The 21,288-nt window shown below is 54.5% G+C and overlaps 1 protein-coding gene across 3 annotated transcripts; it reads left to right on the top strand.

The window, feature by feature from the left end:
- The first annotated feature begins 1,401 nt into the window (after window positions 1-1,401).
- On the top strand, window positions 1,402-20,885 carry EGFL7 (EGF like domain multiple 7). 3 transcript variants are annotated; one of them, XM_069873683.1, is made up of 10 exons: window positions 1,402-1,582; window positions 6,434-6,502; window positions 12,666-12,851; window positions 14,482-14,604; window positions 14,795-14,901; window positions 15,571-15,666; window positions 17,136-17,300; window positions 18,151-18,215; window positions 18,523-18,685; window positions 20,376-20,885. In XM_069873683.1, the coding sequence occupies exons 3-10, from the start codon at window positions 12,772-12,774 to the stop codon at window positions 20,396-20,398; spliced, it is 822 nt and encodes a 273-aa protein (XP_069729784.1). In that variant the 5' UTR covers window positions 1,402-1,582; window positions 6,434-6,502; window positions 12,666-12,771; the 3' UTR covers window positions 20,399-20,885. The 3 variants fall into 3 exon arrangements, with proteins under 3 accessions (XP_069729784.1, XP_069729783.1, XP_069729785.1); XM_069873682.1 differs by having other exon boundaries at window positions 6,431-6,502; XM_069873684.1 differs by lacking the exons at window positions 1,402-1,582; window positions 6,434-6,502 and adding an exon at window positions 8,919-8,990.
- The last annotated feature ends 403 nt before the right edge of the window (window positions 20,886-21,288 follow it).

Raw genomic sequence — 21,288 nt, 5'->3', positions numbered from 1 at the left:
CTCTTTTTCTTAGAAAAGTCTCCCCTGGACAGATGCACTCCCAGGGATTCCATCAGATGGCAATGACTGCAGCATGCAGTACAAAATCACCTATTCCTGGACAATGATGGGTGGTGGAAAGCAGTCTTTAAAACCCTATTTGTCAAGGAAAACAAGCAGGGTCTTTCTTTAGCCATACATTTATATAAATAAACACACGAATATTTTGCAACTCCCAGGAGGATCGCCCAGAGGAATAATTTGCTGAATAAGGGTGGGAGTAATCAACTGTAAGCCTGCGCACAAGCGCTCTGCGCTGCTCGGACTGGGAGGACCCAGCGTGTGTGGTGCAAGCTGGGGATGTGGCTCTGCTTCGGGGGAGCCCCAGACAACGTGTCCCCTGACCCGTGCTGTGCGCTCAGATGAGACAGGAGGAAAATGCACTGGCTTCAGTGGGGATCTCACTGTCGGCAGTGATGGCCTGGCAGCTGTGGGTTCACTCATTTGGCAGCTCGACTGCATCCTCTGAGAGAGTCGAGAAATAATTACCACCTCCACAGCCCTCATGTTCCAGAACATTTCATTTCCTAGTGTAGAGTCTGGATCAAAGTTTCAAATTCCAATTAAAAATTGTACTATTGCTCTTTCAGCCACCCAGAACCAAGGTTATATGTAGAGATACATTTAATCTGAAATTACAATCAGCCTTGGACCAGAATGACCTTGAAAATTAGGGCACCAGGGCCGTTATTGCAACCCCCTCTCTGCTGCCCATCTTTGCTGGGTGATGTCCTGCAGGCTTAGCAGCCCAAACTACCTGTACCTCGCTCTTTCCCAACACAGGGACAGTGTGACAGAGGGAAAAGCCATCCAACAACCTGACCACTGTATTGCAACCCAGATTTCAGGGGGTCACAAATACCCCAGTTTCAAATACCTTAGAACAGGCTACACACCAAGACAGCCTTGAGAAGGTGTCCTCCAGCCTCGCTATGCTTGGCACGGGCTGAGAGGGAGGCCCTGGCATTGTGGGGGTCCCCACTGCCCCCCATCCGAGGTGGGATGAGGAGTGGCTGTGATGAAGGCTGCACAAACGTGCCCCATGCCAGTGAGGCAGAAGGATGGGGGGAAGCATCCACCTTACTCAAGGTAGGAGGTGCAGGGAGGCCAGCGGGCATCTCTCTCTCCATCCTTGTGTCCCCAGGGATGCCTTGTCTCCATGTCAGCATCCCACGGCCGTCCCCGTGGGCACGGGGTGGGGGTGCCGCCCCGTGGCCCCTCTCCCCCTCTGGGCGCGGGGCGGCCGTGTTTTTTCTCTTCTCAGCGCCCGTTATCAGTGCACAACACACACAGGAAGTCCTGTCTGGGATTGTCCATCCCCGGCCTGATTTATACAGGAAGAAAAGCATAAAAAGCCACCCTTCCACCTCTGCAGCCACCTCCTGCTTGTGCTCGGCCGGTGGCCGGACACGCCGGGGATGCGAGGCGGGTGCCCAGGCTCAACGAAGCCGGGGTGGCCGGACGGGGATGGCTGCTGGGAGCCATCGGCGAGCACAGCCGCAGGGCTGCAGCCGCTGCGACAGGGGACAGAGGGGCACCACAGGTACCGTACGAGCCGTGGACATCACCACATGGGGATGAGGTGCCTGGGATGGGATGGGGTGGGATGGGATGGGATGGGATGGAGAGATGGTGCTGGGGCAGCGTGTCCTCATCATGCCAGACCCAGTGGGCTCTGGGTGGGTTTTTGCCTCTGCTCAGGTAGAGATGATGGCAGGAGCCTCAGGTGCTGTTTCAATGCAAAGGGCTTCTGGAGTAAATGGATTTTTAAAGCATCCTTCGTCTGCTCCCAGCAAGGCTGGCTCTGCTGTTGGCTGCACGTGTGCTGCGCCAAGGAGCATCTCCAGCACTGGTTTGCTCAGAGCGGAGCCCAACATGTAGCTCTATTGCTTTTAATTCACCCCATTGACACTCAGGCTAGTTTCTAGGAGTAATGAACTCAGAGGGTATATTTTGCTCCCTATGCATGTAGCAGAAGGCTGCAAACCTGTGTGATAGCTGGAAATTCTTAGCAAATCTTTCTTTCCATAATTCATTCATTTTTTCCACCTGCCTGCTCTCTAAACACCTGAAACATCCCTACGTTGTTCATCCTTCAGCCTGCACTCCCCTTCTCTGCTCTCACTCCTGTCTGTGCAGCACGCGGCGATGCAGCGGGATCCTGAGCCGTGATGCTGCGCTGCTCATTTCAGGTTGCACCGCGTCAGAGATCGGGGCTGGATGGGGCTGTGAGCAGAGATCCTCCCTGCTTTCACGCAGATGCCAGGCTTGCACTGCCTAACCCTGAACCTGGAGCGTGCTGGTGTTTGCGTGCCAGGAGCTCAGCAAAGCCCCCCAAATTTATAACCGTGGAGCTGGGTGATTTGCATCTATCTGTTTTCAGTGACTTGCAGACCTGTGGTGTTACATAGTGCAGGCAGGAGGCTTTCAGTGAGGCACCTTGGATATTTGGGGATGAAAAGCTGGCTGTGGGTAGGAGAAGCTGGGATACCCAGGCACTGGCTGGCTGTGCAGGAATACAGACCAGGACTGTGCCAGTGAGTGGCTCTCGGTAGAAATCATAGAATCATAGAATCACCAGGTTGGAAGAGACCCACCGGATCATCGAGTCCAACCATTCCCATCAATCACTAACCCATGTCCCTCAGCACCTCATCCACCCGTCCCTTAAACCCCTCCAGGGAAGGGGACTCAACCCCCTCCCTGGGCAGCCTGTTCCAGTGCCCAATGACCCTTTCTGTGAAAAATTTTTCCTAATGTCCAGCCTGAACCTCCCCTGGTGGAGCTTGAGGCCATTCCCTCTCAGCAGACTTTTTCCCAGGGTCTAACATTCATGGAATCGATTCACTGGGCAGAGACTCAAACATAAGAAGAAATAACAAGGCTTTGCCAGTGATAAAACTAATTTGAAAGTGGATTAGGAAGCTCTGCCACTGCTTGGGCAGCTGTGCAAGGCACAAGCCCAAATGAAGAGGCTGGATCCTGAGCCTCCTTGAAAATCCGCCTCTGGGTAGTGGCAGAAAACACTGAGTCTGCCCTGGTAGATTTTGAATGTCATTCCCTGTGATCCAGCATTCATTCTGCCGATTGAGTTAGTCCCTCTCTATGCTGTTAAAGTACCAGCTCTGCACAACTTTCCCTGGAGGGAAGGAAGAGAAATTGAATCTGGGCTGCAGGCTCGTTTGAGCCATTTCCCAGACTCTATCACTGCAGGTGGGGCTGGCTCTGGGGAGACAGATTTACAAACTGCAACAAATTAGAGTAAACGAACCTGACTCACGGTCACATCAGCAGCAGAAGGGCATGAGGAAACATAAGGCAAGATTTTACTTGAGGTTTCAGACCAGACAGAGAAAGAAAAGGCTGTCTGCAAGCAGAAGGGGGTGATCAGAAATGTTCTTTCGCTCTCCATCCTCTCCCCCAAAGTGAATGCTTGGGATTCCCGTCCTGCCCGTAGCCAAGGGGACTGCAGAGAGGAACTCTGCTTAGTGTGGATCTCTGGAGTTGGAGACTTTCTTCTGATGTAGAACCAAAATCAGAGCAAAAAACAGTCGTCTTGGAAATGCCTTCTCCTGAAGCTGCTCGCTGGGGTGACTGTGATGAAGGGCCATGCATGCAACTCACAGCTATTCCCACCACACTCCTCGGGAAGTGATTCACTGGCAAAACACAGCTGGGAATGGTGAGGCAGGGGACTGTTCCCCACTGACCAATGCCACTTTTTGCGAGGGAAATTTCACAGAAAGCTGCAAAATTCATTTTATTCCTGGGTGAGATGAATCACTTCCCACTTTTTACGCAGCAGCCATTACCTGCTTCTCTAAATATAAATAAGAACTCATCTGTGAGCACATAAAGAACAAATAAACCTGGCTACAGGATGTTGACCTGCTCCTGCATGTGTTTTTACACAGCTACAGCCAGGCTGCTGTATGTCCCTGTGGTCACATTAAGTTACAACAAACTGGTCCGGAGCCCCCTAACGCTTGCAAAGTCCTTACTCAGGCAAAAGAAAATCACTTTGTAGGAATCAGATCTGGGTCATAATATGCATGGCACTGGGCAGCTGGTGGCAGCAGACTGGGAGCTATGGGCCAAGTAGTTTTTTTGGTCTGACCTGCTTTGGTCCCGTTGACATCAGTGGATTCCTCTAAATTTCCACTGAGATGACTGGTCAGCAGCTGATGCAACCGAGAACAATATGGGACAAAATAGAGTAGTGGGAGGTCATTTTCCTTAGAGCCCTGCAGAACGGGGGCTGTTCCAACGTCTATTCTGAAGTGTGAGGTTTACAAACAGCCTTAGGAAAAGCCTGAGCAGAAGAATTTGTCCTAAAACAGGGAAAGCCATTCCGCCTTTTTTTCAGAAGCACCAAAAATTCTGATTTCTTTAGCAAGTACTTCCAGCTCTGTGCCAGGGCCCCGCAGAGGCCAGCGAGAGCCCATTGTGTGCTGCAGGTATGGGGTCAGCCGTGGCTCGTAGGAGCTGAAAAGCTTTGCATCTCTATGTGTGTCACTCTTCTGCCTGTCTCCCCATCTATCTCCATCTGCCGTTTCAGCACCTCTGGCCCCAGTTTGGGGAAGCCCTCTTGTACTTGGCAAGTCCCGTTTACTGCGATGGGTAGCAAGCACTCTTCTCTAAGAGAGGTTTCCTGATGTGGGACCTTGGTGCTGGTCTTTTATTAAGTCTTTTCTCTTAATCATTCCTCTCTCACGCCGACAGAGACAAGGCAAAGCTGATCTCCCCACCCCAGCCCCAGACACTCTCACATCCTCCGAGCTCACCTCGCACACAGGGGGCCAGCGGGAAGCCCAGCTCCCACCTCCAGCCCCCAATCCACCACAGATGCTCTCAGAGTGATGCTGGAGGGTGCAATGTGCTTGGCAGGTCTATGGGATGGGCTCTAGGAAAAGGGGAGGTGGGTGAATATCTCCCCTTTGCAGCCAGGCTAGAGACCTGCGCTCAGCCTTGTGGCTCACACTGGTGGTAAAACCAGTAGGAGACGAGGAGATTTCAGTGTTGTTAAATGTAAGAGGGAGGTTGGGCAGAAACATTTCATTCTTGGCTCAGAGACAAGCATTAATATTAGATGTCGTGGGAGTACACTTCTAGCGTGCAAGGGAGAAAGCTTTGGAGGAAACATATAAAATACTGGTCTGGGGAGGACTTCAAATTCGGACAGACTTGCAGTCAAGAGCCAGAATCTCTTACTGTCTTTGTCAGAAACTCATCACAGTGATATTAACAGAGGCAACAGATCTGATCTTCCCCCACTCTGAACTGGCATCACTCTTCTGCTTTCAAAGGAACTTTGCCAGGCTGTGTCCTGGGGGATTTCCTCCCAGCATAATGGATATTAGCATATAAGACACTGAACCCTCCCTAAGAGCAGGGGATTAAATGCTCTTTTAATGGGCCATATGTAGTTCTTAAGCAGCTGACATGGGCATTTGCTTGAGCAAAGATTTGACCCAGTAAATGGAATTGAAAAGCAAACATTTTGCAGTTAAAGTAACTGCAGTTGAAATGCTGCAGTGCACTTAGGAAATAATTGTCTAATGACTGAGAAGGCTCTAAGGGAGACCTTGAACATCGGCGTGCTTAGTCCTGCACTGGGTGGTGTTGTTCCTCAAGGAGCTGAAAGCTGAGGGCCATGAGGGACATTGGGCATCAACAAATCCATCCTCTTTCTCACCATAAAATTTATATTTGGGATCCTGGGACTCACGCAAAGGTTGCCTGGGCAGCTAGGAGTCCTCATCCTTAATTGTGTCTGTGAAAGTACTGAAGATGGTAAAAAGTAGTGTTGGGGTACAGCAGATGGGATCACAAATGAGAGGAAGGGAACTTGGCTGCACCCTGGTGAGTGTAGCAGGCACAGGGCACCCCATTGTCTTGGCTTCTTGGAAAATCCCACCCTTGGCCCCGTGGAGATAGCTCGGTGTTCAGCAAAGCCCCAGAGCTGTGTTAGGAGGAGCCAGGGCTTCTGATGTGCTCAGTACTTGCTCGTATCCCTGCCTGCTCTACCCCAAAGGGCACAGAGTCACGGCGGGTCTGCCTGGCCTTTTCAGTGGTTTCACTGCAGCTCAAGTGAGTGAGAAGAGGACCATAGGATGCTCCTAAACCAGCCACTGCGCAGTGTGCACTGCACAGGAGGGAAGGGATGGGGCTCCTCATGCTCTACCACTTGTATCAGGGTGTCTGTGTGAGCTCAGTGCCAGAGACAGGCTCTCTGTGGCCATCACCCTGCGTTCATCCTCCACCTCACTCCGCAAAGACCTTTGGGAGCATCCAGGGAATGCCACACCAGGTCCACCATGGGCAAGGGCTGGATCACTGGTCTCTGCCTGCGTGACAAGGCGAGTGTAACAGAGGGCTCTTTCTCTTCTAGCAGTAAGAAACAAAGATGCTCCACAAGGAAAAGATCCCTGCCCAGCACAAATGATGGAGCACCACGGATAAGGTGAGTGTCTCGGCCGTGAAATTAGATCCTGTGCTTTCATTATCGACAAAGCAGCTCTCCACTGGCTTCCAAATGCATTTTGCAATTATTAGACAAGTTGAGTATCAGGCTCTGTTCATCTCCCCCATACGCCAGAATAAACAATAACGCTCTCTGCATAATGAGATAATTACTGTCCCTTCAGCTCCCTTGGGAAAAGTTGCCTGTCCTCCATGCTTATGAGATTAAGTGAGCTGAAATCCTTCCCCAGAGGTAGGCTGGGTCCAGGCAGAGCGAGCGAACCCGTTTGTGCCATGTGAGATGCTGTGTAACGTGGAGCTGCGCTTCCACCGGCATCTGATACCCTTTGCCTTGCTGCTGGGGGGGAGAACTCATCTCCAGCACACTCTGTCTCCATCCCAAAGCCGATTCCCCTCTGCTCTGCTCCCTTCCCCATCGAGGATATCACCAAAGCAGCTCATGCTCCTTTCACACCGGTCCACCTGAGAGCCCCACACCTTCTCCAGAGGGCACAGCACCACCCGAGACAGCTCTGGTTCAACGAGCAGCCTCAGCCTATCCATGAGGAAAACAGGGGATGGGCCAGTGATCTCAATTGCTCTCTTGGAATCATTATTATTTAACTGGTAAATATTTCCTTGAAATGCCTACATGCTTCCAAAAAAAAAAAAACAAAACAGCAAAGCTTGATGGGAACAAATATTCCCAGGGTGTTGTATCCTGCCATTCATTTGCACATCAGATCTCTGCTATCTTTAAGGCTGGTTCTGTGCATGGGCAGCCGCCTAACTTGTTTGAAAAACAATAAGCATCTGTGCCCTCATTTCCCAGAGAAAAATGTAGACGAAACAAGTGGCACTTTGGCTCAAACCAAACCACAGAATATTCTTTGGTAAATTATCAGGCATTTAAGAAGAGGAGCCTGCAGGCAGCTGGAGGATCAGCCTCCCTACTCTCCCAGGTGTTGGTGCCCCATGGGGGTCTGGGTCTCTCCTGCTCAATCCTCACGCTTCTCCGTGGCTGCAGAGGCATCCAAGGAATCCTTCAAGAATCCTTTAGGGCTTACTGGAAACCAGCCTCCCAGTTCATCGCCTGCTTCTGGAGGACTTGGCTGTTGTAATGAGCTCAGCGGGGCTAACGGAGCACAGTGGGATGCTATGGACCAGTACAGTGTGTTAGGTCTCTAACCTAGGGAAAGTTGATGCCTCCTCTCATAATTCTGTGTCCTCTTGGTGAGTGCAGAACCAGTTAAAGTACTCTTTAGACATAAATTTCCCCTGGTCACTGCACTGGGGATGAATGATTTCACCTGGGACTAATGGCCATGCTGGGATCTCCTGCTCTTGCTATAAATCCCCTGCCCACCTGGGTGGGCTGGTCTGGGGGATCAGGGATCTCGTGTCCTCATAGCATGGGGCACTCAGGAGCAGGCTGGTGGGGCTGTGAGGCTCAGCAGGGAGTTTGCAGGTAAGCCTCCAGGTCACTGCCAGGGCAGGGATCCCCTGGGGTCCTGGATCCACTGGGGTCAGCGTGACAGTGATGAGGTTTCGGGTGCAACCAGAGCAGGACCCCCCACCCTGGGCTGGGCTTCTCTGGGGGTGCTGCCCTGTTCCTGCATGTCCACCCCAGGATGAAGGTTCTCTGGGGGTCCTGCCCTGTCCCCCCGCATCCCCCAGGACGAGGTCTTCCCAGGGATGCTGCCCTGTCCCCGCATGTCCCCCAGGATGAGATTTCTCTAGGGGTCCTGCCCTGTCCCCCCGTGCCCCCCCAGGACGAAGTTTCCTTAAGGATGCTGCTCTATCCCCATGTGTCCCCCAGGATGAGATTTTTCTGGGGGTCCTGCCCTGTCCCCTCGTGTCCCCCAGGATGGGGTCTCCCTAGAGATGCTGCTCTGTCCCACCATGTCCCCCAGGGTGAGGTTTCTCTGGGGATGCTGCCAAGTCCCCCAATAACCTCCCAGGATGAGGTCTCCCCAGGGATGCTGCCGTGTCCCCCCAGGATGGGGTCTCCCCAGGGATGCTGCCCTGTCCCCCCGTAACCCCCCAGGATGGGGTCTCCCCAGGGATGCTGCCCTGTCCCCCCGTAACCCCCCAGGATGGGGTCTCCCCAGGGATGCTGCCCTGTCCCCCCGTAACCCCCCAGGATGGGGTCTCCCCAGGGATGCTGCCCTGTCCCCCCGTAACCCCCCAGGATGGGGTCTCCCCAGGGATGCTGCCCTGTCCCCCCGTAACCGCCCAGGATGGGGTCTCCCCAGGGATGCTGCCCTGTCCCCCCGTGTCCCCCAGGCCGGGGTCTCCCCGGGGATGCTGCCCGTTCCCCAGCCGGGCACGGCGGGGCGGGGGCGGGCGGCGGCTCCCGGGGCCCCGGCGCTTCCCCCGGCCGGGAGGCTCGTTTCTGCTGGTTTCTGCTCGGCTCTCCTCGGCTCCGCTCGCCGCCAGGAGCTCGCAGGGCCGGGCGAGGGGGATGCGCGGCTGCGGCGCGGCCAGGGGTGAGTGCGGGGCGCGGGGGGCACGGCCGCCTCCCCCCCCGCCCCCGGTGGGGACAGGGGACAGGGGACCGGAGGGGGGGGGACATCGCGGCCCGAGAGGCGCCCCCGGGGCTGCGGCTGCGGGGAGAGGGCGCTCGGCCCGGGGGGAGCATCCCCGCGCCGCGGTACCCGCGTCCCCGAGCGGTTATCCCCGCGCCGCGGTACCCGCGTCCCCGAGCCGTTATCCCCGCGTCCCCGCAGCCCACCCCGCGATACCCGCTTCCCCGCAGCCCGATAAGCCCTGCCCGCTTCCCTGCTCCGCTCTGCTAGCATCCCTGCACCCCCTCTCTGTGATCCCCGCATCCCTGCACCCCCTCTCTGTGATCCCCGCATCCCTGCGCTCTGAGATACCCGCATCCCCGCATCCCACACCACGATACCCGCGTCCCCGCAGCCCGATAAGCTCTGCCTGCATCCCTGCACCTCCTCTCTGTGATCCCCGCAACCCACCCTGTGGTACCCGCATCCCTGCGCTCTGAGATATCCACATCCCCGCATCCCACCCCACGATACCTGCGTCCCCGCAGCCCGATAAGCCCTGCCCGCTTCCCTGCTCCGCTCTGCCAGCATCCCTGCACCCCCTCTCTGTGATCCCCGCATCCCTGCACCCCCTCTCTGTGATCCCCGCATCCCTGCACCCCCTCTCTGTGATCCCCGCATCCCTGCACCCCCTCTCTGTGATCCCCGCATCCCTGCACCCCCTCTCTGTGATCCCCGCATCCCTGCACCCCCTCTCTGTGATCCCCGCATCCCTGCACCCCTCTCTGTGATCCCCGCATCCCTGCACCCCTCTCTGAGATCCCTGCATCCCTGCATGCCCTCTGTGTGATCCCTGCACCCCCTCTCTGTGATCCCCACATCCCTGCACCCCCACTCTGTGATCCCCACTTCCCACCCTGTGGTACCCGCATCCCTGTGCTCTGAGATACCCGCAGCCCCGCAGTCCACCCCACGATACCCGTGTCCCTGCAGCCTGATTAGCCCTGCTCCGCTCTGCCTGCATCCCACTCCACGTTACCCGCATCCCCGCACCCCTCTCCGTGACACCTGTGTCCCCACAGCTCACCCTGCTGTACCCGCATCCCTGCACCCTTCTCTGTGATGCCCACATCCCTGTAGCCCACCCTGTGGTACCCGCATCCCTGCGCCCCACTCCACGCTACTCACATCCCTGCACCCTGCTCCGTGATACCCATATCCCCGCAGCCCACCTCGTGGTTCTCGCATCCCTGCACCCCACGATACCTGTATCCCCACAGCCCACCCTGCGGTACCTTCATCCCTGCACCCTGCTCTGTGATACCCGTATCCCAGCAGCTTGCTAAACTGTGCCTGTTTCCCTGCTCCGCTGTGCACGAGTCCCTGCATCCCACTCTGTGACATCCATATTCCTGCAGCCTGTCCTGTGGTTTCCACATTCCTGCACCCCACTCTGATCCCTGCAGCCTGCTCTGTGACACCTGTGGCCCTGCAGCCTGCTCCGTGACACGCACAGCATCCTTCTCCGTGCTCCTTTCTTATGTGCTTTACAAAAAGAGTGCTATGCTGGGTAGTGCAACAGGTTGGAGGGTCTTCAGTGGCTTCAAAGAGTCAGATTTTCATTGACTCAAAATAAAGACAAGTATAGACTATTCTATTTTCCACTTTGGAAACTTTTTCTCATATGAGGCGACCATAATTTTATGGCCCAAAGGGATCCTCTGACCACTGAGGCATAGCAGTGCGGCTCCGTTTCAAAGTGAAAAAACAAACTGTCTATATTTTAGGCTCATGCCCTGCGTTTCTTGCCTTCCCCACAGGGAGAGCTCCCAGAGCAGTCACGGGAATCCTGTGGGAGGGTGGAGATGGTTGGCAGAGTCTGACTTACAGGCTTCTGGAGAGGCACCGCTAATCTGGGGATCTGTGATTGTGAGGGAAACGCGTCCCAGTACAGCCCTGGGAAAAGCCGGCTGGCTGAGCAGCGGGGCGCTGGTACGGCTCCGTATGCTGGTGTCCCTGGGATGGCTCCAGGACTTTGGAAAAAGGAGGTTTTTCTGCTGTTGTTTTGAAACTTTCCTGCAGGTCAACCAAGATTTGATATCCTGATAGCTGAGAAACCATATAGTAATCATTAGAATATGAAATTGATTGCTGTGTTTGGAGGAGAGTGGAGGCTTTATATCTCCCAAATCCTCCTTACATCCTCTAAGCTGGGTTTGTATGGAGGTTAAGATGGACCTGGGTGTCTGTGCTTCCCTGCTGGGCTGCAGCTCCTTAGATTCTGCTGTAGGAGCAAGGTGGATGTGTCGCTATCCCCCTCTATCCAGGAGCCAGACCCTCAGCTTCTGCAGCACTGCTGAATCTAGGGGCCGAGGGAGGTCCCAGTTGTGTTTTGTATGTGACACAACCTCTCTGATGCTCAGCCAGGCAGTTGTGTCTGTGGCTCTGAGATGAGTCCCTGGCTCCGAGGACCGAGAAGAGTCCCTGGCTGGTGAGGAGATGGGGCTGCTCAGCTCTCCTTCTCACTCGGCGCTGTCGCTGCGTGTAAACACGCACCAGAGGTTTGATATTAAGGGACAAGAGGTTTGATATTAAGCAACAGGAAGGTTCTAAGCTGGTTTATCTCCAGGTGTGGGTCTGCATCTCCCCACGCCTTTGTTTCTTCACCTGCACAAAGGAAAATAAGGTACCGTGTACCTTGGAGAAGGGAGTTGGGACCTACAGGGTTTGTAGAGTTGGGATGGTTATGCCAGTTATCCTCAACCACTTGGCTCGGAGTTAGGAATGTCTTGAGGGAGTTTAAGGATGAACCTGCAATCCCCAATCCCACGTCACCTCGGGATTTTAGAAAGCTTATTTGCAGCTCACTGTACTTGCAATTTCAGGATGTTTCATTTTATGTTCCCTGCCCACAAAGCCACTACTTTCTCAAGTTTTAATCAGAAAGACTGATTCTTTCTTCACTTGGCATGTATTTTAGCTGGGTTTCTTTACTTCTTCCTCCTTTAACTGCTGCCATCCAGAGGCCAACTGCTTTTTTAAAATTAGATATTGTTTAAATTAGATCTTGTTATTGACCTTCTTCATCCTTGTTTCGTATTGGTCCTCTGCTAGGAAATCAGAGCCTGTTTACTTGCGACTTGGTATATACTGCAGGCAGTACATATGGCCCTTACAGCACTTTTCTCTGGCAAGATCTTGTATTTTAAAGAGAAGAAGATCAGATTTCAGCATGTGATGTGGTGGGAAAATACAGCTTTACAATGCTGTATAGATTAAGAAATTACAGGCCATTGTTTTGCTCTCACTGCCTGGAATTGGCAACATATTTCATGCAACTGGGCCACACGAGCACCTCCTGTTGCCAGGCTGAGCATCCCCTGGTGTAAATCCCTGATGCACCAATGGCTCAAGCTGGACAAAGGGGGTTGGAACCTCCAGGAGCTCCTACCAAACAAGGGATGCGGGTGTCCCTTGTGTCCTCTCTTACCCTGCATTTTGGCTTGTGATGCCTGTGCTCGTGCTCCTGCCCCAGCCCCTTGTGGTGCCCTCGGAGGGTCTGTGCAGACCCGGCTGGCCCCGTCCCCGTGGCTCCGTTGGATGTCACCAGCTGGGGACAGATGCCACATGTTCACAATGCTCTTCTCTCCATTGCAGGGTTCACCGCTGAAGGGCAAGACATGCAGTAGGTGCCAACGCTTCCCACCAAAGCGTGAGACCCAGTCGTGCCGCGCAGCCCAGGGCGCTGCAGGAGGGACAGGACATGCTCCGCATCGGCTGCCTCCTCTCGGGACTCCTCTTCATCCTCAGCGTGAGCAGCGTGGGTGGCTTTGCCCGGGCAGGGTAAGTTCCCTTTTTGTCTGCATCTCTCAGGTGGGCGATGTCATATATCACGGCGAGGTGCATCCTCTCCATGCCTACGTGTGCACGAGCAGCTTGCTGGGCTGCTGAGGAGGCTCTGCTGAGTCCTTTGCTGGTGTGTTTGCTTTGTGACTGAAGAAAAAAGCCTCTTAGACAAAATGCCCTGGCTCGGTTTAGCTCTGTGTACAGTACACAAACCACTTGGCTGGGAGAGTCAAAAGCTAATCAGGCCCTGAGCTGTTATTGAATTATTATCATCTCTTTTAAGCATGACTTTGCACAAAAATAAGTGTGCAGTCTTGCTATGGTGCCAACCAAGCCATGCAAAGGAGCCGTCAAAGGAGGGTGCAGCCTCCCAGCTTTGAGAGGATGCAAGAGATGCAGGCAGGTTGTTGCCTGCCGTGCCCTCTGCTCCCTTCGATGCTGCGGTGACTGAGATCCATGCTCCTGCCAGCCCAGGAGTGTGTGTTCCAGCGATTCTCATCCTGGGGAATGGGTCTGACACAGCCCCCTGGATCCAAGCAGGTGCAGCTCAGCTCCTGCTGGGTCAGGGGAAGCCCAGAGCTCAGCACCCCAGTCACCCTCCCAGCCAAAAGGAGCTGGAGCTCAACACTTGCCCCTCAGATCCAGCTCACATTTTCTGCAAAGCTTGTTTTTACATTCAAATACTTTCCTCTAGCATTAAACCTCTCACATTCTGCTTGCAATGAAAACCACAGGCTGAATTCCTTGCTCGCATGCTATAGCTTTGTTATAAATTTTGAAAAGCCAACAATTACCATTTAAAAAATGGCCTCTTCTATAGCATTAATCAGAGAGGCTGAAAGGAGTTTGCTGGAGTTAATGGAAGCCATCTGATGTCCATGCTAATTCCCAGGCTTTTAATTCTAGTTTCTAATTGGGCTGGGAGGCTGAGACAAGTAGATGAGTTCCTCAGTGGGGCTGACCTGCTTGAGCTGGAAAATGTTGAAAAAGGGAATTTTTAACCAAGACCATTTTGGCTGGTAACCTTGGGAAAGTTTTTGACTGGATTGCAGTTATCTTAGGAAGCCTGTAGTGCAGCTCTCCTCTGGCCTCTACCTTTTTATGTGAGCCTCACCCTGTCTGTAAAATCATTACATTCCTATCATTTTGGTAGGAATGGTTGGACTTGATGATCCGGTGGGTCTCTTCCAACCTGGTTATTCTATGATTCTATGATTAATTTCTTGGTGACCACAGGGGCGTCCGTTTCAGGGGCACAAAAGGAAATATCCACCCAGAAAGTGAAAGTTTTTCAGGGAAGGGAGGCAATGAATAGAAGGAGAAAGATCTAGGGGAGATTGACTCAAAGCCTGACTGCTCTACTGGGATGGAGGGACTGTGCTGGGGTGAGTGTAGGAGGAGGCATCAGCTCCTTCGTGCAGGGCTGGGAAGGAAGAGCCTGTGCAGCCCACTGTGCTCACGCTTTGTGTTGCTGCCCCGAAACAGCTTGACGTAACCTCTGGGGTCACTCGAGCAATTAGCTGCTGCCATTTCAATAGCTGGTGTAAATCAGAGGAGCCCCTCAGCCCCGACGGGAGAAGCGGTGGGTTGGGTTTTGTGGGTGCCTGACCTGCTCCTCTCTCCGCAGCCGCAGAGTTTGTGCCTCCGCGCCCCAGAGCCGGGCGGTCGCCTACACCGAGTCCCACGTCCAGCCTGTCTACCAGCCCTACCTCACCACCTGCCAGGGCCACCGCCTCTGCAGCACCTACAGGTGAGGGCAGCCGGATCCATCCCAGCCGAGCAGCCGCCCCGTGGGGGCTATGGAAGCAGAGAATCCTACCTTGATCCTTGGGAAGATGCTCCCAGCGTGGAGGCTGCTGATACAAGGGGTCTGACCCAGTGGGGTGGGGGCTTGGAGAGGATTCTCAGTCACCCAGCTCAGCCCCATCTTTGTGTTTCAGGACAATCTACAGGGTTGCCTACCGGCAGGCGTACAGACACCAGCCCGTACTGCCGTGCTGTCCTGGCTGGAGCAAAGCGAGCAGCCACGCGCTCAGCTGCAACAGAGGTGAGAGGCCAGTGTGCCACCACCGTGCTCCCCCTTCCCCCAGCTCCCACATCCCTGGATGCAGCCCTGGCAGCCAGTTCTCTCTCATTTACCAGCACTCTGCCTGTCAGGCAGATTCTCCCTGTAGGAAAGCATTTAAATTTTCAGTGTCACAACCAAACACAGTTGAATTTCTGATTAATTCCCAGCCTTTCTCTACTGCCTTGCAGGCCTTTTCCCTTTGGGATTGCTTATTAACTTTATAGTTACCAGAGGATAAATAAAACGAGTAAGTCCTTTCCATATCAATCAGCAGTAATGGAAGAGAAATGCTTGCAGGAGACAATCATGACATATGGCACAAAACAAATGCAATGCACATCAGTAGCCAGTTTGTCCCTAGGAAAGCTCAGAGCTCAGCACTGGGGGCTTCCCAGGGCCCCTCCTTCCTCCCACCTGTGCTGGCTGCGAGCACCTTGGCCTCTTCCCAGGCTGCAAAACCAAGGTCCAGTTCATCCCACCCATCCTGTGCCCTGTCCACCCTGGTCAGATCAACTTCACCGCCCTGGGGCTGGGGCAGAGCATCCCCCCGTTGGCTTGTGCTGGAGAGTGTGTGAGTTGGGGCAGGAGAAGGGAGCTCAGGACCCCCGGAGCTGCCTGGTGACCCTGTGTTTGTGTTTGGTCCCACAGCTCTGTGCTGGGAGCCGTGCCAGAACGGTGGGAGCTGCACCTTCCCCGGCAGATGCACCTGCCCGCTTGGATGGACGGGGCGAGCCTGCCAGACAGGTACCGATCATCACGCTCCCTTCTGTCCTGCTGCTGCCAGGAGAACTTCTCTGGTGAGCAGCAGGGCTGCCATGGGGCTGAGGAGGTCCTCTCCCCACAAACCAACCCCTTGGTTCCTCACCAAGCCTTGGCACATGCCTGGTGCTGCTCAGACTGCAGAGGGGAACCAGTGTGTCACCCCTCCTCTCTCACACACACACAGAGCGCTCCAAGGCAGCGATGCATGAGGGTCTGGCCAGGAAAGGATGGGAAGCTCGGCTCCCAGAGGAGCTCTGACCTCCCTTTGGCTGCATCAGTGCTCCCAGCCCTCGTGCAGCCCTGGCAGCTGCATTTTCTCTCCTCTGCTGCTCTACGCTGGGTCAGGTTGAGCAGAGGGTGCCCAGGCTGCCCAGGGAGGTGGTTGAGCCACCTTCCCTGGAGGTGTTTAAAAAACAGGTGGATGAGGTGCTGAGGGACGTGGTTTAGTGATTGATAGGAATGGTTGGACTCGATGATCCGGTGGGTCCTTTCCAACCTAGATTCTGTGTATTCTGTGCAGCCGGCAAAGGACCCTCTGCAGAGCAGCTCTTACACTCGTGGGGTCGGCCTGAGACCACGTGTTTGTACTGACCCATCTCCCAGGCTTTGTAAACTCCTCCTGTAAACTAAGACGCCCATTCGCTGCGGAGTCTAAATGTGTAAACCAAAAATATCTGGGAGCGGAGAGGAAGCCTGTCGATCTGCTTGCACCGAGCTCCTCTCCAGCATAAGAGCAGCCCAAGGCTCCTTGTGAGAGCACAGGGAAATCGGGCAGCATGGTGCATGCCAGGGTTGCAAAAACCTCTGCTGTGATCCTCCTGGCTTTCTGCTCTTCCACAGGGCAGAGGGGGAGCGTGTGGCATTGACCCATGCTGGTCCAGGCAGGGCTGAGCACATCGCTGACAGCTCTGGCTCCGGCACAGGAGAGGGAAAGGATTTTCCCACTGCCTAAAACAGATTCGCCCGGGCGTGGGAAGCGGTTCAGCTCATTTTGCTTTGTGGGAACCACTTTAATAACTCCCCCATGTGAGGAGAGGTTACTGGGTTTTGTACACACTTGCAAGGCCGATAGCTCCTCGCCACGGCTGGCTGGAACCAAAACCCCGGCCGTAAATCCAGGATGAGAGCTGGAACATTTCTGACCACGGCTTTTGTTTCCAGCTCTTTGGTGGGAGAGGAGAGGTTAGTCCAGGTTTAGGGCAGCTGGGTGCAAGCGGAGAGCCTGTCCCGAGCGCTGGTGGGTCTTGTGCTCCCAGCCTGCTGCATGGAGGGCACCCAGAGCTGTGCCCAGCACGAATTCTGGCTCAGCCTGGGGTCCCACTGTGCCCTCATCCTGCTGCTGGTGAGGAATCGGTACCTCTGCCCGCGGGGCTGAGTCGTCCATGCCCCTCATCCCTGCAAGCACCTCATCAGCACCCGTGTCCTCGCTCACCCTGTGCCTGTTGTTTCAGACGTGGATGAGTGTGCCAGGCAGAGCCACGGGTGCAGCCAGCTCTGCATCAACACAGCTGGGAGCTTCCACTGCTCCTGCTGGGACGGCTTCAGCCTCGCTGCCGACGACAAGACCTGCCAGCCCGCGGGGCCAGTCCCTGAGCCAGACACCTTCAGCCAAGCAGGTAATGTGTCCCCCCCTTGTAGAACAGCCCTGGCTGCTCAGAGCCTTTGATGCAGCATCACAGAGTGTCTGGAGCAGGAGTGGGAAGAGACAGGAGAGTGGGTGACAGCCAGAACCCCTCGCCTTTATTCCTGGTGACCCAGGAGTCCTTCTACCAAGCAAACCTCCTCCTCATGCACAAGTCTAGCCGCTGCTCCATCTGCAGAGCCATGCGCAGCGTGGAGTGGCTGAGAGATGGCTGTTCCCCCATCATCGTCCTTCCCACAGGGCAAGCCTGGAGTCGTGAGGAGCGGCCGGCACCGCTGGTGACAGCTCATTATTACTTTTGGTACGCGCTGTGACACTTCAAACTCGTACCGTGAGTAATAATGCGCTGTGGCCAGCACGGGCATCACACGGGAACCGCCTGGGAGAGCTGGGCAGCATCTGCCAGCCACTTGCCTCTATCCGCTGTGCAGGGTGAAGCCTTTGTGCCACGGGACAAGGCAAATCCAGGTGCTGACTAATCCGAGTGCAACACAAGCATGGAATGCTGGGCTTCCCCACATGTCTTGTCTTTTAAGCATCACCCCGCTGCCTGAAAACCTCCCCCTCTTTGTTGCAGGTACTCCAGCAGCAAGGAGAGGCTTGTGCACATTAGCAGCAGGACTAGATGCCAGTGCTTGCAGCAGGCACGGATCCATAGGATGCTCCAGGAGCTGCTCCCAGCAGGGCAGATCCTGGGGTGTCACTGGGAGGAGAGTGGAAAGCAGTGGATCTTGGCCTGAAGCCTGCATCGATGTCTTTTCCCCAACACCTTCTACTTCACCTTGGGCTTTTACTAACTGTCCTTTTCTTGGTCGCTTTTTCAGGTCCCCCCAGTGAAATGAGAGAAGAAATGCAAGAGCTGAAAAGCAGAGTGGAAGTGCTGGAGGAGGTGAGATTAGCACACAGCTCTGCTTTGCCCTTCTGCTCGAGGCTGTGCTCAGCCAGCTCCCACCCCAGGCTTTGCACAGCCAGGGTTTCCCTCTGCCCTGGCTCTATTTTTAGCATCCCAGCTGTGTTCCACGCTGCAGGCATCACCCACACAGCAGCTCTTCCAGCCCTTTGAATGCAAGCAAAGCCCTGTGAGCTGGATGGCACGCTGCCCTGGTGGGGTGCATCCCAGCAGGCGATGTCCTACATCCCACCGGTTGGTCCTTGTGGCTGGTGGGACGCGCTCACGGCTCCCCTTCTCCCTACAGAAACTCCAGTTGGTGCTGGCCCCCTTCCACAACCTCATGCCGTCTGCGCCAGAGGACGTCGGCACAGACCCCATCAGCCGACTGTCCCACTCCCTTCAGCAACTGGACAGAATCGACTCCCTGAGCGAGCAGATCTCCTTCCTCGAGGAGCGGCTGGAGACATGTAAGTGCCAGGAAAAAAAGCAGGGTTTGAAGTGTTTCACTCCACCCACGCTGGTCACCGGGAGCAGATGTGGGCCAGTGAGATCAGTGACACATGTGCCACTATTAATCTCCATCTCCCTCAAGCTCAGCAGCCTGTAATTAATAAAAGATGAACACAAACAGCCCATTAGCTTAATTTCAAAGCTGTTTCTAGGGCTGCACCATCTGACTGCCCTTGTAGCAGCCAAAAATCCTCAGATTGGCCCATGGGAAGGTGGCTCTGGGGCAGAGGCAGGGGGAGCCCACTATGAGCAGTGGGTCATGTTCAGCAGTGGGTACTCTCTCTGGCTGCCTTCCTTTCCTGTACTGTTATAACTTTGTTTTTAGGAAAGCAACCCCAACTCTTAGGAAATTAACAGTCCAAAAAGTCAATCAGGGAAGTTTAGGGAGCGTGCAGGAGTTGGCAGATTTATGAGCCTGGGAAGTGGTCAGCATTTCTTTTTGAAGTCTACAGACCAGTCCAAACAGTGGACCCAGGAGGGTCTCCTAAGCAGCAAAATCTGAATAAGAGCCATCATGTGCGAGATGCGTCCCGAGCAGAGCGGGGCAGCATCCCCTTGGGTCCCTGAGGAGTGTGCAGAGTGCTCCCTGGAGCAGAGCAGCTCGGCTCAGAGCAGAGCACAAACCATATGAGCCCTGTTTTGATAGGCAGCTCTCCGCAGCTAGTTTTCCCATTAAATAATTCCAGTTAAACAAGTCCAGAAAGTAGAGAGCCAGCTCAGGAGCTGGTGTGCAGCAGCAGCCTGGTGCTTATGGCAGAGGGAGGAGGGTGCTTGGAAAGACTTAAGGAGAAACTGTATTTCGGGGCAGATCCAGTCCCAGTTCACTGCTTGCAGTAATGGCTTAGACATAAAAGACTTCAAAGAATGTGTTTGAAGACTAAGCAGCTCCAAGTAGGCACTTAAAAACCATCTCAGAGAGGGGTAATCATGGGAGCGACTTGGCGTTCCAGCAGACCGGGTTTCCTTGTATTGCCCTGTACATATTATTAGTGACAGCACCGAGGAACGTGGGCAGTATCACAAGGTACCATGGATTTATTCCAAGGGATGACTCCTAAGTCTTGCAGTTAACTTCTGCCAAGCCTGTTCCAGCAAGCAAAACTTGTTGTTGTCCTTCTCATGGTCTTGAAAGTCCCTGGAGGACACAAGATTGTCCTTTCATACTCCAGCAAGCACTGGGACTTGCAGGGCATCCCATGGAGATTTAAGTAGCCACCCACTTTCTATGCCTTGCAAAGCACTTCTCAACGGAATACTAAGATACAACTGCACCCTCCAATTATCTGCTCCGTAGGGATGTAAGGACTGAAAAACATTTTTCCTTAAAACACAGGTGAAGGGACAAGGTTAGCTCTCTTTAAGCCCTAACCATTTTAGCCTCTTCCAGGCTGAATTACCCCATAGCTCAGCACAGGAGTCTTTACACAGTATTTCCTTGACCCAGGTGAGGTTGTTGAGGACTGTGCTGTGCTGAGGAGAGAGTGATGCTCCCAAGTGTGGTGGGAGCCAGCCTAGGGGTTTGGCAACAGGAAAGCAGCGAGCGTAGGTGGAATTAACAGAGGTCGAGGTCAGCCTCATCTTTCTTAGGGATGAGGCAAACCCAACCCAGGCTGACATAGCTGGATTGTTGTTTTTTCATCTTCACAGGTTCCTGCAAGAATGAACTCTAGGCGAGCCCCCAAAGAACTGGAGTGAACAGAGTGCAGCTGTAGCTCTTACTGGTGAGGAAGAAGCCACGTCGTCTACAGGAAGGCACAGGGTAGCAGGAGAAGGCTGGTTTTCCATCAGCACCTTCTTCATTTTCTCTTCCACCTCACCTTACCAAAGGTGACACAAAGTTACTTCCAAACTGGACTCGGAGCCCTCAGCATCTCGCTGCCCCTTCCTGCTGGAGAGGCAGACAATAAACACCTTGCCTCGTGCAGTTAGTGCCTGGCTGCCTGTGCCAGAGAGCCTGGCTGCATGTGCAGCCGTGTGGTGCTTAGCTTTGCCTGGCTCTGGCTTCCCCTTACCCTGGGTCATCATCCTCCAGGGAGCAGGGGGCACAGGGACAGCGGTTCTGCCTGCTCTGTGGAGAGCTTGCTCTGAAGTTGCCTGCTCGTGCTCACAGTCCTCTGGTAACAGGGAGTAAGGATGAAGCTTTTCCCTGGGCCTCAAGCCGCGGAGCCTGGTTTTACTTGCTTTAATAGAAAATCTCCCCTTGCGACACTCATGAGCACGGAGCCAAACCTCAGTGGTGCCAAGAGGGTGAGGCCAAGGAGGGACAGTCCTCAGCGTGCCTGGGCTGGGAGCAGAGGCCGGCACACCCCCGCGTTTACCCTAGCGTGAGTGCTGGTTATTGGGGCGGCTGCTCTCTCCCAGCCCACGGTACCTGCACCTCCCTGCCTCTCGGCACCACATGCTCGGGCTCAAGGATGTGGGTACAGCAGAGCAGAGCTGACCAACCTGGTGCAACACTCTCCTGCTCACCTAGCGTAGAGCTGCAGGAGCCGGGGGCAATGGGGTTGTACCGAAAGAAATCCTCCTGCTGCGCTCTGAGGCTGTGGGATCCTTACCTCCC

The sequence above is a fragment of the Phaenicophaeus curvirostris genome, chromosome 20, assembly GCF_032191515.1.
Source record: "Phaenicophaeus curvirostris isolate KB17595 chromosome 20, BPBGC_Pcur_1.0, whole genome shotgun sequence".
Classification (NCBI taxonomy): domain Eukaryota; kingdom Metazoa; phylum Chordata; class Aves; order Cuculiformes; family Cuculidae; genus Phaenicophaeus; species Phaenicophaeus curvirostris.
The sequence above is the reverse complement of the archived record's forward strand: the minus strand, read 5'-3'. Positions and strand labels throughout refer to the sequence as shown.

Bases quoted from the DNA above. Each gene is read 5' to 3' on its own strand.
- EGFL7 (XM_069873683.1), top strand. From the start codon at position 12,772: ATGCTCCGCATCGGCTGCCTCCTCTCGGGACTCCTCTTCATCCTCAGC. The intron at 14,902-15,570 runs GTGAGAGGCCAG...TTGGTCCCACAG, and splicing joins CGCGCTCAGCTGCAACAGAG to CTCTGTGCTGGGAGCCGTGC. The intron at 18,686-20,375 runs GTAAGTGCCAGG...TCATCTTCACAG, and splicing joins CGAGGAGCGGCTGGAGACAT to GTTCCTGCAAGAATGAACTC.